The sequence below is a fragment of the Eulemur rufifrons genome, chromosome 3 (assembly GCF_041146395.1).
Source record: "Eulemur rufifrons isolate Redbay chromosome 3, OSU_ERuf_1, whole genome shotgun sequence".
In the NCBI taxonomy this organism is placed as follows: domain Eukaryota; kingdom Metazoa; phylum Chordata; class Mammalia; order Primates; family Lemuridae; genus Eulemur; species Eulemur rufifrons.
The window spans coordinates 17105717-17125488 of record NC_090985.1 but is presented as its reverse complement, the minus strand read 5'-3'; the positions used below and the strand labels follow the sequence as shown (position 1 = coordinate 17125488).

The window sequence follows — 19772 nt, the reverse complement described above, 5'->3', positions numbered from 1 at the left end:
GAACTCCTAAGCTCAAGGGATCCTCTCACCTTGGCCTCCCAGAGTGCTAGGATTACAGGTGTGAGCCACTACGCCTGACCAAAAAAATGATAAAACAGGCTTCCAGTTTCAGTTCCAACATGTAAAGAGCTTAGAAGTCGTCACTACCATCTTTACAAGAAGAAAAACCTGAACAAACTCAAAATCAATAACTTATCTTGGAGCCATCAGTAAACAGAAGTTGCAGGGCAAACCTCCACCAGAAAATCTGGAGAGAGAAATAAATTCAGAGAGTCCCAGTTGAGATCTGCTTAGGTAGAGCAGAAGCTATTGGAGCCATAAACTGGTAGGAACATCTAAAGAGTAATTCTGACAAATTGCCAGAGTATGAACTAGCCTCAGAGTGACAGCCCTAGTCTCCGGAAGCCCCCACATGGTTGTGACCTGTACTTTCAGGAACCCCACCAGGTCCTCAAAGTGAAGAGCCAACAAAGACCCCCTCATGGACTCTGGCAGGGGGAAAGTAAGAGTAAGCACTGTGAAACACACCCAGAACCTTCTCCGTAACAAAGGCCTGCTCCCCAGGGGGGAAAGACTTTACCAGGACCTTGTCTCAGAGCCATGGGGGAGGGGCATTCCGCAGACTCCAGCCCCCTCTAGTCTTCCTGCCTCACCTAAGGGGGTGGAAAAGCAATACAAGCAGCAGCACTTGTGAAGGTCACAGCCCAGGGACCTGACAGGTCCACTGAAGGACTGAGATTTAATCAAAGTTACAGACCCCCGGCTCTCCCCCACACTTACAACTACACTCACAGGGCTCCAGTGCAGAACAGCAGGTTAAAGCTGAGAGAGCTGCCAGATGCACTCTCTGAGGAGGAGTACTCAGGGAAGCCCAAAGCCAACACAGGGGATGAAAACAAGGATGCTGGAGGGATTTGAAGCCCCTGGCACCTACAGCTCCAACAGAGCCCAACTCACAGCTAGATTAACAAAAACCTCACATTAAAGGCATATTCACCTCAGTTCATAGTACCCTATATAGCATGTCTATTAATAGCGTCAATAACATAGTCTGAAGAGACAAAGCAAGAGTCAGAACCAGACTTCCATGTGACACAGATGTCGGAATTATCGGCCAGGGACTTTTAAATAGCCATGATTATGAATTTAAAACTAATAAAAATATTAGACGGTAACAGTAAAATCTTGACTAATGCCTTAATGAAACAGCAGCTCTGCAGAGGTGGAATTTCCAAACACAGTACAGATGTGGACATCACTGGCAAAGGGGAAAAGGGGTGACAAGCTGGTCCCTCCAATAGCCTTGGACCTTGTCTGCCGCTGCAAATCTTCGACTCCACTTTGCCTTTTGAACATTTCTGTCTTTTACATAAAGGATAAAGCCTTACAATGAAAGGATTTCCTAGGCAGGTAGCACAACATGGCATCTCTTCGGTAAATAACCTAGCCAGTCAAACACAGACCCACCTCCTTTCAAGTGGCATTCTCTAGGATGGAGCCATCTCATCTCTCACCGGTCTGCCTTACCAAAAACTTTCCTCCAATTTCCATACCATTTGCACAAGGAACTGCAGGCACCAGCTCTTTTCTTTCTAATCCTTCCCTTTCATCTGCTGAAGTGGCTGGGTGAAGAACAGTCTATAATTCATGCTGGAGCATTCCAAGGTGGGTTTTCCCCCCAAACTGTTAAGTTCTGTACTACTTCTCTTTGAACAAAATTCCAGGCATGCATATCATTAAAATCTCATTTTTTAAAAATATTTAAGATTAAATGTTTTTGCTAGTCACTGCCTGAGACTCAGCTTTCTCACAGAATTTCTCTTTCTTTCTTAAAAGATTTCATATTCTGAGTAACTCCTTGGTTCATACATTGACTAGAGGAGTTTATATTGTGGGCAGGAAGATAAGGGGAAAAAAAATCACTAAATTACAATCCGATTCCTTAGGGTGGGTTCTGTTATTATTTAACCATATCCTTAGCTTAAGCTTTACTTAGGAAAAATAGTCTTTTCGCAAAGTTATGGTATTGTACCTCTTTAACAACATTTTCTTATGCTGCCCTGTTCTTGTGCATAAATGTTAAGTTTCTCTTTTGAACTGAGCAAATATTCCCACAACCTTCTCCTCTTTTACCTTTGGTAAGAGAATTCTAATGAATTCCCACATGCCAGAGCCTCCGGGACCCTCTTAGCTCCCTTAACGGAGTGGTATAAACACTATGCTACGTACAGATTATGCCACTTTACCATGTGCACTTGCGTGACCCTGAGAATAAGGGCCCTCTTGAGTTGTGTGCCCCAGTCACATCGCTTGCCTCACCCCCGTCCCAGCCCTGGGACCAGGGCCTGTCCACCTCCTGACCCTGACAGCCTTAGTCCTCAGTGGACTGTCACCAGAATGTCCACAGTTGTCTGTCCTCACTACCATTTCTACTTGTCACCAGTCACACCTTCACTGTTCTGTTGTCTCTTTAGTTTATTTGTTCCATTCTCTCTTTTTTGGGGGGGTTCAAGTAAAAAAAAACCCTAAAAAACCCCAAAACTGACAGGTGATGCTCATTCCTCAGGTAGGCTCAGTGGCTCTTCTTAGCCGTGTTCATTGTTCCTGGGCACAAAGACGCTGCTCCTTCACTTTCCTGGCTTCCTAGGGGAGGCCACACAGAGCGCCAGCCATCCTGGAAGGTGGAGGTTTCCGAAGTGTGAGACTTGGACGGCTCACACTGGCTGTCGTGCACAGTAACGGCAGCTCTTCCAGGCTTCTCCCGCCACGCGTCAGCAACAAGGCACCAGCAGACACTACTTCATTACTAGGCCACTGACCTGCTCTGTTTTTATGCAGTACATATCAGAGTTTTTATGGCAATTTTTCAAAAAAGCCAGAGTAGGTTTTAAATTCCAGGATTATGATTTTTTTGGTCTCTTCCAATTTAAATAATCTGCTTCTTGTCAAAATAGTGCAATGAATAGTAAGATGGCCCTGAATAAGGACCACCAAGTGACACCTCTGCTGTCCTTACACCTCAGGAGTCTGAGTTCTCAGGTTATAAGGCAACAGCTTGGTGCCTGGAGCTGTAGTGAGCTCACAGACTTGACCCCGTGCTCCCTAACTGTCCAACCTTCTTTCAAGCTGGCTTTCATGACACAGCTCAGTTGAGGGCGCCAAAGAGCATCAGCTCCAGGTGCTCCTTCTAGCCCACGCCATTCACTAGGAAAAGAAAACCTATTAGAGCGAAAGAATGCACAGGTAAAGCAGTGACAGCAAATTTGCTGCTGACATTCAGCAACACCAATGGAGGGTCAAAAAATAATGAATTATGCTGAGGCACCTGAAATCAAATGAGAACTGCAGTCTTAAGAACACAGAGGGACCTGCATGTTGGAAAGTATTCCAAGTTTCCTCACTCCTAGGCATACGTAGTCAGCCACCAACCAGAGCTTGCTGAGGACCTCCTAGGTGCATGGCTCTGCTCCCTGGGCAGTGGAGAACTCAAGCACAAACAGAGACAGTAGTCCTTGTTGATGATACTATCTGCCCCTAATTTTAAGGTACATGTGAGTCTTTCTTTAACTCAACATACTTGCTGTCCACAGCACTGCTGTGGGGGAACTGGGCAGCTCTGAGGGCTTGGGGACACAGGAACACTGCCCATGTGCTTGTGCTGCCCAGCAGCTCCTGCCAGCCACGTGGCTGCGTGCTTCTGTGTGCAGACTCTCCACAGCAGTCTACGGGGTGGAAAATAGGAAGCTTGGGTAGAATACGAATCTAAGGGATTCACTCTGTTGGTACCAAGCCAGTCCTCAGTGCTCATCCACCCTCACTTTATTAATTGCATATTTTATTTTGAAAACCACTTACATAGCACTTAAAATGTACTGGACCACTTAAAATGTACTGGGCACTGTCCTAAGTGCATTATAAATATTAACTCATTTAATCTTCACAACAAGCCTATAAGATATCATTATCCTAATTTGAAGATGAGGACACTGAGGCACACAGCGGTTAGGTAACCTGCCCAAGGCCACTGCTAGCACGTGGTAGAGTTTGGGCTCAAACTCTTGCAGTCTAGCTCTAGTCTATGGCATTAACCACTGAGCAAAATATTTAACAAAAGGGGCTGAGGCATTCATTTGAATAAGTAGCATGCCTTTCCGAGGGCAGCCACACTTATTTAACCAAGACTCTCTAGTGCAGAAGCTACAAGAACAACAACAACATAAAGATACGAGGCAACCAGCAGCTACAGTCCCACATACACAGCATCTCCTGTCTTTGGCTACTTCTGTGTGCCTCCAAAGCTTTCAGCAAGGGAATAGCTACCAGTCAGCCCAAAATACCTCTCCCAAGGCAGGCAGATCTGTGCTGGTCAACATGGGAGCCACTGGGCACTTGTGGTCATTTAAATTTAAATTACAATTAAATAAAATTAAAAATTCAGTTCCTCAGTGACACCAGCCACATAACAAGTGCTCAACAGCCACATGGGACCAGTGGCCACCATACTGGACAACACAGAGAGAGACCATTTCCACCATCACAGAAAGTTCTAGTGTTCAGCACTGAGTTAGACTCTGAGCATGATTTCTTTTTACCCTTTAGTCTGAATACATTTAGTGGTAATAATTTCATCTTTTCCCCCATTATCAATACACAAAATTCATTACACATTTCTTTAAAGTAAATTTTTATGCCAAAGTTCAGTTCCAAGGGGTAGAGTGGATTATGTATAAGCAGGTCAAGTAAACCCCTTGCTCCCCAGTACCTGGTACCCAGAATGTTAATATGTCTCCTTCTATTACTATAGTAATGACTGAAAGTTTAAAATCAGTGAGGAAAAAGGAATTCATTAAAAAGTGCAGCAGAAAGCAAATCAATTTTGCTCACAGACTGTAGCTTTGTGTTGGACATTAAACTCGGGACATGCGTTCACTGGGTCACAAGGAAGCTTGATAAGAGAGGGTGGCTAAGTCCATGCCAACTAATACCCCTATCAGAAAAACAGCTCAGACACGTGTGCTACTACACAAAGTGGGTCAGACACTTTCAGGCTTTGAAAAAAAGCACCCACACAAAAACAGGTCAAATACAATGGAAGCCATGTGGCCCAGGGACAGCGGTGCCAAATTTCCCACTGCTAGCAAATATTTTCTTACAACAGTTTCTAGCACCCTTAGCCTCCGTTACTAACATCACTGTTCCATTTCACGTGGGATCAGGTGAAGCAGAAAAGCCACAATTAAAAAGTGAACAACTTAGCAATAAAGCACAAATTTTACTACATTTTCATAGCTAAGGAATCTAAAATCCAAAATTTTTCCTTCTAAATCCTCAAGCTGAAGTCCACAGAAGCATGGAAAGACTACCCTTATGACCAGCAGGACTTGTCTTGTTTTAACATAGATCTTTGTTCATTCTAAAAATTCTCTTCTCTCTGTCCTTTTCTCCATTTCTTCTCTCACCCTTACTGTCTATATCCCATTACTTTTAGTAACACAATTGAATTTTTATAAAATCTTGTGATATAGTAGAACTTTTTTTTTTAAATTTCAGATGAATGAGGCATCACTTACCAAGCAGGGCTAATAAAAATGATTAATGGCTAGACATCTCAAGTTATAAAAATAACGCAAGCTCCTCATAAGGTGCACATTTTAAAAAAAGATGCAATAATAATAATAATAATAATTATATTACATACTTGTGACTTCTTGTAAGAAATCCAAACATGGTCGACTACTTCCAGAAATACTTATTGAAACAGCCAATGGGGTCTGTCCTTCATAGTTCCTTGTGTTCGTGTCCGCTCCATAATTATATAACATCCGTGCACAAAGCACATCATCCCTAAGGGCAGACAAGTGTAAAGGAGTCTGTCCATCTTCTAAGCGGCCCAAGTTTGTGTCTGCCCCTCTCTGAAGGAACATGCGGCAATAAGAGTGATTGCTTTTGATCACAGCATATCGCAACAGGAAGCCATTCTGAATGTCGATGTTGGCGTTGTGGTCCAGGAGGATTTTGACACAGCTTGACCTCTCTCGGATAATGGCGAGCTGAAGCGGCGTTGTACCTTTATCGCTGAGTGGGTCGACCTCAGCCTTGAACTCCAGGAGAAGTCGGACAAATGAGTCCCTACCATAGTGGGCAGCCACATGGAGGGGAGTCCAGCCATCATTGCTTTTTGCATTAATGATGTCGCTCCTGTATTCAGACTCTAACATCAAGCGTGCAATCCGGGCCCGGCCATGCATGGCTGCGTAATGAAGAGCCGTGAAGCCTCCGATTAAGTCCTTAACTGTGGGATCAGCTAGAGTTAAAACCAAAATGAAAATGTTAGCAGACTCTAAGACAAAACAACAAACACTACCATGGCACAGGACATTTTAGCCAATTCGCATATAAAATGTGAAGCAATCAAATATTATGATGAACATGAAGTACTTTTTTCCTCAGTTTAATTCAAGTCTAGTTTTAATGGGAAATAAATTTAGTAGAAAGTTATCAAGCCTGAGTTAACAGGAGACAGACAAGAAACATGGAGTTCAGACCACCACATCCCCTCTTTGCTAATTTAACCAACTGCCTTTGGCTACCCAACTCCCTCATCTCTGTATTGTTGCATGTTTCTTTTCTGTTTTGAACTTTTTGTTTTATTTTCTCTTATGCTGCTTCTTAGTCTTAAAGAGAAGCATGTGTAGCAACATCTGCTGTTCTAAATTACGGACGTACTATGGTCTGGCAGACTCTGTTGTTTTAGGGTGTATTAGATTAAAAAAAAAAACTTTTTCTGTGGTCTGTGCAAATTCCAAAGCATGTAAGATATCTGTGAAGTGATCTTGATAAAGTGTGTTTTCATAAGATAAAAGTCTATTCTGAATTCTTAGTTTTACATGAACTTTGGAGTTTATAAGAATTAAGCAACACATTATGTGAAAAATTGGGAGAAACCTCAGCACTGTATAAATATTATTTTCTAAAACAGTTCCAAAAACCTCTCCTAAGTTGACTGATTTCTGGGGAAGAAAAAAAACAGCTATAATTTATCTGCTATGTGACCACTCAAGTCACAGACTTTTGTCACTGGCCTCAGCTCTTTCATTAAGCCAAAGGTCAGTTCTTTGCAGCTCTCATCCCAGTGGCATTCCTGGGCAATGGGCAGAACAGGGACAAGAACCGCACATGCAGACCATCTCCTGGAGGCCAGCAATTCAACGGAGAAGATAAATTGATCATACCTAACTATTTAACATTAAAATGTGTTCTCATAAAAGATGGCCTTAATTTTTGGTTTGTTAATGAAAGAGAAAAATGTCACTAATGTTTTTCACACACATACGCAAAAACTCTCCTAAAGTACATGAGTGAACACTCGTGCATTGTTTACCAAAATGTTATTTAGGTTTAGAACATATAATGACGGCTGGGTTCTCTTAGAAAAATCCAGGAGGCAGAAAACTATATGTAAAATAATAATAGTGTGGAGAGCGAATATTTCCGTTAAGAATGAGTTGCTAACAAAACCTACAAAAGTAACTTTTTTTAAGGTAGGCTGTATCATTTGGATTTCTAAAAACATTTAATATAAAGTGACAGTACACAATGGTAGTATTATTTTTATCTATTTAGAGGAAATGAGAGTATCATACCCTCCTTTGGTCTTAACTAAAAGAAAAATATACAGTATCTATTTACTATGTGACTTAAAAAAGCAAGGCAAGAACATTTTAATAAAGCATTTTGCTGCCATCTACTGGTAAGGCATGAACACGAGCTACTAATGTTTCCCTTTTGACAGATGCTGCTGAGCCTTCAAAGTCACTCCAATCTGTTTTAGATACATCTCTTACCTAAAGTTGACTAAGTGAATACAGGCATGAAATCTAAAAGATCTCCTTCTATTCAAACGAAACAATAAATCTTGCCAAAGGTCATTTCTAATCTATACCTGGCCAATCAACTATTTGCAGACATTCCTTCTTAATCTGTGAGTGAAATTTAATACCTTCTTTCACTTCTCCCTTCTTTCATCCACCAAGGGTGCCTTTAAAGGTGCCAGCCAACATCCTTATTTGCAACTATACTCGGTCTAGTTGATGGCAAAATTAAAATTATGTTACATGAAATTGTACTTGCATCCTTGGTCTCCATTTTAGGTCTTTTTTAGGTTCTATTTACATTTTGGTGCTACACTTAACTAAGGAAAAACAGATTAACACACAATGACCTACTTAGTCTCAGTAAAAATCATTCAAATGAATGAAATGAGCACACACTGGGAACACAGTACAGAATGAAGAACTGCAGGATAACAATGCATAAAATTTATCCTCATGTAATTAACAAAATGGATTATAAGGTAAGGAAAATACAAACAAAACTTAATTTAAGGATTATTATTAGCCAATGCAATAAGACAAGAAAAAGATTTAATTTGTAATATTAACAAACTACAAAATGTCTAGATAAAAATTCAGTAATAAATATGCAAGGCACATGCAAAGAAAATTTCTTTGAACAGAACTCACTTCATCTGTCTGCTTGTCCTTTCATCAAAAAAGCCTTTTCTTAATACTTCGTCTAAAATAGCAACCCCACCAAACTTATTAATTTGTCCATTTAGCAAACATTTTATCCCCAGGTGAGACTTATTTTAAACGAGGTATAGCATAATTTCAACAAACTAAATTTACTAAAAAAATGTGAAATATATATGAATAAAAGCAAAGAAACATTACCTATGAATATAGTTTCTTTATTTTCTAATAGGTTTATTGAGGTAAAATAAAATTCACTCATTTTAAGTGTGCAGATTGATGAGTCTTGATAATTTTAATACAATCATATAACCCATCACCATGGTAAAATATAGAACATTTCCATCATCTCAAAAAGTTCCTTCATCCTTCTTTATAGTCAATTCCCTGCCAAGACTATGGGCCCCTAGCAAACCACTGGTTAAAAAAAATAAAATTTTGCCTGTTCTATAAATTCATATAAATGAAATCATTTATAGACTTTTGTGTTTGAATTGTTTCACAAAAGCATGATGCTTTTGAAATACTTCCATGTTGTGTGTATCAACAGTTCATTCCTTTGTATTGCTGAATAGTAGTCCATAACATAGATATATAATTTCTTATCCATTCATGAGTAGATGGACATTTGAGTTATTTCAAATTTGAGGCTATGTGAGTAATGCTACTATGAACATCCATATACAAGTGTGTGGGGATATATGTTTTCATTTTACTTTGGTTTAATACCTAGGAGAGAATTGCAGGGTCGTATGTTATATACACACTAAATTTTATAAGAAACTGCCAAATTATTAGTTTCTAAGTAGCTCTACTATTTTACATTCTCACTAGCCATGCATCAGAGTTCTAGTTGTTCCACATCTTGGCATCATTAGTAATTTTAATTTTACCCATTCTAGAGAGGGTAAAATAGGGACTTATTGTGCTTTTAATTTACATTTCCCTAATAACTAGTGATATTGGACATAACTATGTACTTCCTTTTGTGAACAGTCTGTTTACATCCTTTACCCATTCCCATTGGTTGTCTCCTCACTAATGAGTTCTCAGAATTCTTTATATATTCTGGATGCATGCCCTTTGTCAGATGTTTTATAAACATTTTCTCCTAGTTTGTTGTTTGCCTTTTCATTTTCTATGCTGTATTTTGAAGAGCAAATTTTTAATTTTCACGAAGTCCATTATGATGTTTTTTGTTTACAGTTTGTGGGTTTTGTGTACTATTTTAAGAACTTTTTGCCCAACACAATGTCACAAAGATTTTCTGTTTTCTTCTAGAAATTTTGCACTTTTAACTCAAGTTTTGGCCAATGATCCACTGCTAGTTAATTTTTGTATATGGTGTAATGTAAGGTTGAGGCTCATTATTTTCCATATCTTATAATAGATATCTATTTGTTCCACCAAATTTTATTAAAAAGACTATCTTTTCCCAATGATTTACCCTGGTGCCATTGCTGAAAATCAATTTACTAGGAAAGTCTGGGTCTATTCCTGAACTCTATTTTGCTCCATTGATCTAGAAGAATCACCGTACACCAATCCCAGACTGTCTTGACTATTGTAGCTTTATAGTTAAGTTTTGATAGCAGATAGTGTAAGTTTTCCAGCTTTCTTTAAAATTATTTTGGCCAATAAATTTTAGAATTAGCTTGTCAATTTCTTCAAACAAGACTGCCAGAATTTTGATTGGAACTCCACTGACTCTGAAGATAGCAATCTCCCCCAAAATGACCTAAACAATATTAATTCCTCCAAACCATGAACATGGAACATTTCTCCATTTATTTATGTCTTCGTTAATTCCTCTCAGCAATGTTTTGTCATTTTCAGTGTATAGGTGATGCACTCCTCTCATTAAATTTATTCCTAAGTATTTTAAATTGTTTCTATCATAATGAGTTAAAATCTCATTTTCTGAATCTTAATTGCTGTTAAAGAGAAATAAAATTGATTTTTGTACATTGACCTATGTATCATTTTTGTAGATTTCTTACAATTTTCTACATTCACAATTATGTTCTCTTCAAATACAGTTTTATTTCTTCCTTTCCAATTCACGACTTTTAATCATTATTCTTCCCTTATTCCAATGGTTAGAACCTACAGCAGAATGTTGAATACAGTGGTAAAAGTATATACCCTTGCCTTGGTTCCTAATCTTAAGAGAAAGCATTCAGTAGTTCACCACTGAGTACAACGTAGGCTGCAACTTTCATAGATGCCATGCCCTTCCTTAGGTCTTGGAAATCACCTTCTGATTCTCATTTGCTCAGTCTTTATCATGAATGGGTATTTAATTGTCACATGCATTTTCTACATCTATTGAAATGGTCACTTGGTACTTATCTTTTATTCTATTAATATGGTAACTTACTCATCCTATAAATTTTTAGATGTCAAATAAAACTTGCATTCCTGGGATAAATACTACTTGGCATAACACAACATCCTTTTTTATATACTGACAGATTGAATTTACTAGTATTTGTTGAGAATCTTTGTATCTATCATCACGAAAGATGCTGGACTATGGAGAGACTATGCAGATGAGGGGGCAAAAAAGATATTGGTCTATATAGTTTTCTTTTCTTGTAATGTCTTCATTTGGTTTTATATCTGGGCAATGCAAGCCTCATACAGTAAGTTTGGAAGTGTTCCTTCCTCTGCTTTATCAAAAAGTTTGTGTAAGATTATTATTTATTCTTTTAGTATTTGAAATAATTCAACAGAGAAGCCAACTGGGCCGAAAATTTTTTTAGTGAAAAATTTTAGTTATGAACCAAATTTCTTAAATTGTCATAGGGCTATTAAATTATTGTGTTTTTTTCCTTGGGTCAGGTTTAGCAATGTGCATCTTTCAAGAAATCTGTCCATTTCTCCTAAATGGCACAAAGGTGGTCATTATATTCCTTAATCTTTTTGATGTCGATAGGATCTGTAGTGACATTCCTTTCACCATTAAAAATTTTTTTTTTTTTTGCTGATACACAATATTTTACATATTTATAGGGTGCATACAAGTATTTGTCACATGCATAGAATATGTAATTATTGAATCAGGATATTTGAGGTGTCCATCATCACCTTGTGTATTTATCGTTTCTATGTGTTGGGAACATTTCAAATTCTGTCTTCTAACTACTTTGAAATATGCACTACACTGTTGCTAACTGTAGTTACCCTACTCTTTACTGAACATTAGAACTTATTTACTCTAACCATATGTTTGTACCCATTAACTAACCTCTCTTCATCCCCCTCAACACACACCCTTCCCAGACTCTGGTATCTATCATTCTATTCTCTACCTCCATGAGATCAACATTTTTTGGCTCCCACATATAAGAACGTGTGGCATTTGTCTTTCTGTGCCTAGGTTATTTCACTTAATATAATGACATCCAATTCCATGTTGCTGCAAATGACATGATTTCGTTCTTTTTCATGGCCGAATAGTATTCTCTCATGCATATATATCACATTTTCTTTACCCATTCATCCACTGATGGACACTTAGATTGATTCCAAATCTTTGCCATTGTGAACAGTGCTGCAGTGAACATGGGGGTACAGGTATCTCTTTGATAAACTGATTTCTTTTCTTTTGGATAAACATCCACTGTGGGATTGCTAGATCATATGGTAGTTATGGTCATTCTATTTTTAGTTTTTTGAGAAATCTCCATACTGTTTTCCATACTGGTTGTACTAATTTACATTCCCACCAACAGTTTATAAGAGTTCCCTTTCCTCCGTATCCTCGCCAGCATCTGTTACTTTTTGTTTTTTTAATAGCCATTCTAACTGGGGTAAGATGATATCTCATTGTGGTTTGATTTGCATTTTCTTGAGGATTAGTAATGTTGAACATTTTTTCATATACCTGCTGGCCATCTGTATGTCTTCTTTTGAGAAATGTCTATTCATATCCTTTGCCCACTTTTTAATGGGATTTTTTTTTAATTGCTGAGATGTTTTCAGTTCCTTATATATTCTGGGTATTATAATGTCTATCATAATGCTTCTCATTGGATAAATAGTTTGCAAATATTTTCTCCCATTCAACACGCTGTCTCTTCATTCTGTTGATTTTATCCTTTGATTTGCAGAAGCTTTTTCGTTTAATATAGTCTCATGTCTGTCTATATTTGTTTATGCTGCCTGTACTTGTGATGTCCTAGCCATAAAATCTTTGCATAAACCAATGTTATGAAGTGTATTTCTTATGTTTTCCTCAAATAGTTTTATAGTTTCAGGTCTTACGTTTAAGTCTTTAATCCATCTTGAGCTGATTTTTGTATATCGTAAGAGGTAGGGGTCCAGTTCCATTCTTCTGCATAGGGATATCCAATTTTCCCAGCACTACACACTCACAAATTTCCTTACCACATATTGAAGAGACTATCATTTCCCTAGTATATGTTCTTGATGCCTTTGTTGAAAATTAGTTGGCTGTAAATACATAGATTTATTTCTGCATTCCCTATTTTGTTCCATTGATCTTTGTGCCTGTTTTTATATCAATATCATGCTGTCTGGGTTACTATAACCTTGTAATATATTTTCAAGCCAGGTAATATGATGTCTCCACCTTTATTCTTTACACTCAGGATTGCTTTGGCTATTCAGGCTCTTTTTTGGTTCCATAACAAAACACTTTTTTCTAATTTTGTGAAAAATGAAGTTGGTATTTTCATAGGGATTGCACTGAATCTGCAGATCGCTTTGGGCATTATGGTAATTTTAACAATATTACTTCTTCCAATTCATGAACATGGATGTCATTCCATTTCTTTGTGTCCTCTTCAGTTTCTTTCATCAGTGCTTTGTGATTTTCCTTGTAGAACTCTTTCACCTCCTTGGTTAAATTTATTCCAAGGTATTTTTTTTTTGTAGGTGTTGTAAATGGGATTGCTTTCTTGATTTCTATCTCAGCTAGTTCATTACTGATATATAGAGATGTTGATTTTGCATCCTGCAACTTTACTGAATTCACTTAACCCGATGTAAGGATTTTTTGGTAGAGTCTTTAGGTTTCTCTAGATTTAAGATCATATTAGCAAAAAGGGACAATTTGATCTCCTCTTTCCAATTTAGATGACTTTTATTTGTTTCTCTTGCTTGACTGCCCTGGCTAGGACTTCCACTACTATGTTGAATCCTTTTTCTACTTAATATCCTTGTTATTAGTTATGTGTGTTTTCTCTTGTTTTCTTCATCAGTCTGGATAGAGATTTATCAATTTTTTAGTTCCACTAATCTTCTCTATTATTTGTGCACTTCCAATTCCACTGATTTCAATTCTTCTATTATTTCACTATTTTTACTTTGGATTAATTTAATGCCAGTGGTGTATAGAAACTGTTTCAATATAGTCCCCTTCTTTTTCCCTTCCTCTGTGCAATTACTGTCATAAATATTTCATCTTTATAGTTATTAGCCCAACAATAGTTTAGTTGTATAATTACTGTTTTATATTGTCTTTTAAGAGAAGAAATGAAGAAAAAAAAAATCTATGTTGTCTGTGGCAGATCCAATGGTTAAAAAACCCGGCATTCCCTAATAACTACTGTTAACAATGATAGAATTTCAGCTATACTGCCTACTATTTAAAAAATTATACATAATTGTAATCACACCCTAATTACTTAACCTTTTCTCTATATTTGGGCACTGAAAATGCCTTCATTTTAAAAATTGCATATAATGAGGGGTGAAATTTTTATAAAGAAAATATTTCCTGCATTTAAGATGGTTTCCTTTGGATAAATTAACAGAATTAAATTAATTTAATCATTAAATTAAAATTAAATGAATAGGATTAATACAAACAGATTTATTGGGTAAAAGGATCTACATTTTTAAGGCTTTAGTACATACTACCAAATTGCTTTCCACAAGTACTCTCACGAATTACCATCAGTATACTTGTTTCACTTTTAGAATTACCATTTGCAAGATCTTTCATATTTAAAAAGCTAAAAATAGTTCTCACCATTCTTTTGCAGATTTCTTTGATTGCTCCCCTTATCTCTCTTATTTACTTTTATGTGTTTCGCCAGAAATATTTTACCTACTTTATTGAGAGGAGACCTTAGATGCTTTTCTCAGGTTCCTCTGGGGGTTTCTTTTATAGGTTTAACTTCTAGAGCTTTAGCCAACTGCCCTCATACCAATTTGCATAAACAGTGAATCTGAAAATAAATAAATGCACTAAGATTTGGTCTCTTCATGTTATTTTCTTGAAATAGCCAAGATAGTCTTGGAATTTTTAGAAAGATTCAACATTGGAAAATGAAGATAATAATGAGCTTATTGTAATTCCCACCCTTGTAACAGAGACTCTTCATTACAATTACAGCAGCACACCAACCTGGTCAGAAGGATTACCAGGATTTGTATGGAGGTGCTGTTATATGCTTCCCATTTTTGTTTAAAACTCAAGTATTTTTGGACATTATAAAACCCTAAATTTTCATCATTTTGAAGCAGGATGTCTGAAAGTAAAGCAGCATAATATCACTTATCTGCACAGGCCAGTGTTTTACTGCTGCCCCTTCATACCCACCAGTTCTGCATCGGCAGATCCAACCAACCAAACATTAGAAATGTGTAATTAAAATAAAATACAATAAAAAATACTACAAGTTTAAAAAATAGAGCATAAAAAATATTTACATAGTATTTACATAGTGCTAGGTATTTTAAGTAATCTAGAGATGACTTAAAGTGTACAGGAGGACGTACATAGGTTATATGCAAATACTATGCCACTTTATATCAGAGACTTGAGCATCTGTGGATTTTGAGGGGGGCACCTAGAACCAACTCCCCTCGGATACCAAGGGATGACTGTGTATCTGTGCTGTCCTATACGGCAGCCACTCATCACATGGGACCACTGATCACTTAAAAACGTTGCTAGTGTGAGGAACCGAACTTTGTATTTAACTAAAATTTAGTTACACATCTGTGCACAGCACAGGTTTAGATTAAACTAGAAAGAGAGCCTCACTTTTGTCTTCCTTTTGGAACAGAGGTAATGCCAGTTATCCAACTCAAACTTGCTCGTTTTCTGAACAAAACTGGATTTCTCCCAGAGCAACAGCAAGTATGGCTTCATGTAGCTGCTCCTCACCAGACTTCCCGTGGTCACACCCCTCTTACCAAGCCACGGTAACAGGCAGCCTCTCAAATCTGAGTTTGGCTAGCTCTGTATGATCATTCGTCAGTGGTTTTACTGGGCAGGTGTATGTACTTGACATTGGTTAAATCTGACCCATTAAAATACTTGCTATACAACAATTTCTAGTTGGTGAATGGCTGGTATTAGATAGACATCTATGTCCCATTTTTTAAACTGCATCTGGCTAGCTCCTTTCCCCTGCTCCTCTCCTAATCGTCACCATTTCAATCAGCGGCAACTCTTTTCTAGGCTCATGCTCAGGCTAAAAGCCTCAGTTATTCCTGATTTCTTTCACTTCCACCTCGTATCCCACCTGCTCTTCTTGCCTTGGGGCTGGGGCCCTCCTGATACATTCACATACTGTAACCAGTGAACTTTCTAAAGCACACATCTGCTTCTCCCATTCCTCTCTGTTAAATGCCTTGATGGCTCACCAACATCCTTAGAATAAATTACTAAATATGTCCCAATCGTACCAAATTTTTTTCAGTTCCAAAAGCCAAACATGCTCCCTCTCTCCTTTAACTCTTCACACTTAGTGTCCCTTGGGTCTGGAATAATTCCACACCTCCATCCTTCCAGGCCCTCATCCATCAAGGTCTCCACTCCATTCTGCTTTCTCTAGGAAGTCGTCTTTGCCACTCCCCCACCGCACCCCAATAGACAGTGAGGACCTTATCATACATGGCACTTGACTCATTCTGTTGGAACTGCCTTGTTTTCTTACGGGCAATACTGAATTACAGTTATGATGCTTTGAATTCCCACTCCACTATTTATGAGGTGAATGACCTTGGGCCATTACTTACTCTACTGTGGTTCAGTCTTTTAATGCAAAAATACTTATTATCTTCATAGAATTGTTGTGAGGAATTAGGCATATATTAAATGCTCAATAAATGTTGATTATAAATTTTTCCATCCACTAGATAATGAAGTGCCAGAGGACTAGCCCTATTCTTGCTCATGTCTATATCTCGGTACATGGCCCAGGGCCTGGCATATGCTAGGTGCTCAGTAAATATTTGCTGGATAAATAATTCATACAGGATCAACTGGCCACCTCATCTAACTATCTATATGAATTTTCTCTCTCATACACACACACACAGCAGGATGAGAGGAAAGGAGAGAAAGGAGATTGGGGGGATAGAGAAAAAAAATGAATCCTTGTTTCTTCTGAGTTATTTCACTCACTTTCCCCTATTTGGACCTGTGACTTCATTTTGGCTCACTGTCCACCACAAAATAAGCTTGTTAATAGGAGGTGCCAATCAGACTGGAAGTTTACAAGCTCTTAAAGGAACCACGTGGTTTTAAAAATAGCAGGCAACTCACTAATCCCACCATAAGGCTGGCTCGTTTTCAATCAATTTTTTTTTTTTTTTGGATAAAAGATCACTCTTATCTCTGTAAGGCTATGGAATAAATATCTTAGATAACTAGTTTTCTCTCTTTCTTATTGGGAACAAAACAGATACGGGTTCTACCCTCATGCAGCTTCAGACTAACTGGAGATACAAACATTAAATAGAAAACTATAAAATAATTCATTATGCTGTGGTAAGTGCTACAGTAAAAAGGTACAGGAAATGGTAATATCATATAACAGAGAAATAGTATCACAAAGGGACAATAGTATCATATAACAGGGATATAAATAACAATCCCATCTGACCTCGCTTGGATGGTAAGAGGTTTCCCCAAGAAAGTGTAAGTGAGATTTAAGGGAGTAGTAGGCATAACCAAGGCAAAAGGGCCAGGGGAGGAGTGAGCATAAGAGTGACCCAGGCAGGCCCCTCAGCCAAGAACGCAGAAGGGCTGCAATTCAAAGCTGCGGCTGGAAAGGTAAGAGGAGCCAGACATTGCAGGGCCATGTGGATCACATTAAAGACTTTGAATGTCATCCTAGGAGACATGGGAAACCACTGATGGATTTTTAAAAGGAAATAGTTTTATTTCCATTTTTAACAAATCACATTATTTGGACACTGGCTGAGAGGGGGCAAGACTGGATGCAGGGACAGAAGAGACCACTGCGATAGTCCTGGTGATGCACGATGTTGGGCATGAAGTTTCTGAGCCCAAGAATGGGGCAATGTGTCCAGTGAAAAGAAGTGAAAAGATCTGACAACTATTTAGGAGGCACAATCAGTAGCACATGGCAACTGGTCATATCAGAGGTGAGGAAGAAGGTGTCAAGGATGGTTTTTAGATTTGTGGCATAGGAATCACAGGCTGTGGTGTCATTTACTGAGAATGAACACCCTGGTGGCAGCAGCTTGTGCTGCACTGGCGATGTCTATGAGCAAGTGGAGAAGCTGAATAGACAGCTGGCTACACTGGTCTGGAGATCAGAAGCCAGGACCTAGACTAAATACAGAACATGTATAAGTAACACATGTGGCCATGGGAGAGGGGAGCAAGGGGGTTCCTTTCCTACTAATTTTTCCAAACTGGTTCAAAATGTGCTAAGAAAAACATTCTCTGAATCTCTTATTCTATTAGGGAAAAGGGAGCAGGCAGAAGATGCTATTTAAGAACAAAGGAAGGGCTACTCCAAAATGTTTGTTCTTGTTTTAAAGAAGAACTCAGAAACAGAACCACACATACATGAAAACTTTATATCTGACCTGGCAGTGCATAGCAATGAGGAAGAAGGGGTGCTTTAGGCTATCTTTATGGAGAAAAAAAGTGAAACTGTACCCAATCACTTCATATTATATACAAAATCCAATTCTGGATACAGACCTAAATGCCACAAAACTTTTTAGAAGAAAATAAAGGCAAATAATGACCTTGCAGTATGATGTATTTCCTAAACAAGACATAAAAGGCACAAACCATAATGTAAAAGAAAAATATAATTCACCTATATTAAAATGTAGACTTCTGTCCCCAAACAAAAACAACATCAAGAATGTGAAAAAAAACTACAAACTGGGAGAAGATCATTGCAACTTGTAAGTAACAAAGGAGAACATATAAACAATTCCTACTAGTCAGTAAGACAGACAAAAAGCCCAATCTTGCGATATTTTGTTATGCATGTCACTTTTAAGGAGAAAAATGAATAAAAGAGGCAAGTGTATCATACAGGGGAGAGCAAACCATCTGGTAATACGCTACTGGCAAAGGCAAGGAATGGGCACTGTCCCACCTGCTCTGTAGCAATTACAGTCTCTTTAGAGGATAATCTGCCAATACCCATCAAAAATTTTTGACTTGGCAATTGTACTTCTAGGAATTATTCAAGAGATAAACTTTCAAATATGTAATAAGACCTGTCAAGGACATTCTCTGTAATACTGTTTCAGTAGCAGAAAAATGGAAACAACTTAAAATGTCCAACAATAGAAGATAGGCGTAAATAAATTACATCTATACAATGGAATCCGAAAGAGAGTCATATATTGACAAGGAACCAAGCTCACTGTTACGTGAAAAAAAATTGAGATGCAGAACAGAACATTAAAAAAAGGGAAGCAGGCTAGAAGATAGAAGATGGAAAAATATTTATGCCTATTTGCACAGACTCTCTCTGCAGGGTACAAAAGAAACCAGTAAAAGTGACAGCCCCTGGGAAGAAAACTAAGGGACTGGAGCTAAAAACAAGGTATTTCCCCCTCATTGATCAGTCTATAGTAGCTTTAATGTGGTTCCTAAATGTATGGAAGCATTACCCTCTCAAAAAATAAAATCTGCTGAGAAAATTTCAGTCATTTTCAATGAAAGAGAATGGTTAAACAAATGATGGTATATCCATACTTGTAAATACTATATTCAGCAGTTGAAAAGAACAAAGTAAATCTGTATGTATTAATATAGAACTAGTAAAGGTTTCTTTGGGGGCAGTAAAAATGTTCTAAAATTGATTGTGGTGATGCATGTCTAACTCTGTGACCATACCAGAGGCCACTGAATTGTACGCTTTAAATGTGTGACTTGAATGGTATGTGAATTATAGCTCAATAAAGCAATTAAAATATATACATATACATAGGTATGTGTTATGTAACAATGGGGATATGTTCTGAGAAATATGTCAT

General features: G+C 37.9%; 1 protein-coding gene across 1 annotated transcript in view; it reads right to left on the bottom strand.

The window, feature by feature from the left end:
* Window positions 1-19772, bottom strand: part of ASB7 (ankyrin repeat and SOCS box containing 7) — a 39452-nt gene that overhangs the window by 8980 nt on the left and 10700 nt on the right. Inside the window, exon 5 of the mRNA XM_069465793.1 lies at window positions 5699-6304. Within this exon, the coding sequence (XP_069321894.1) occupies window positions 5699-6304 (606 nt within the window). The remainder of the gene's footprint in view (window positions 1-5698; window positions 6305-19772) is intronic.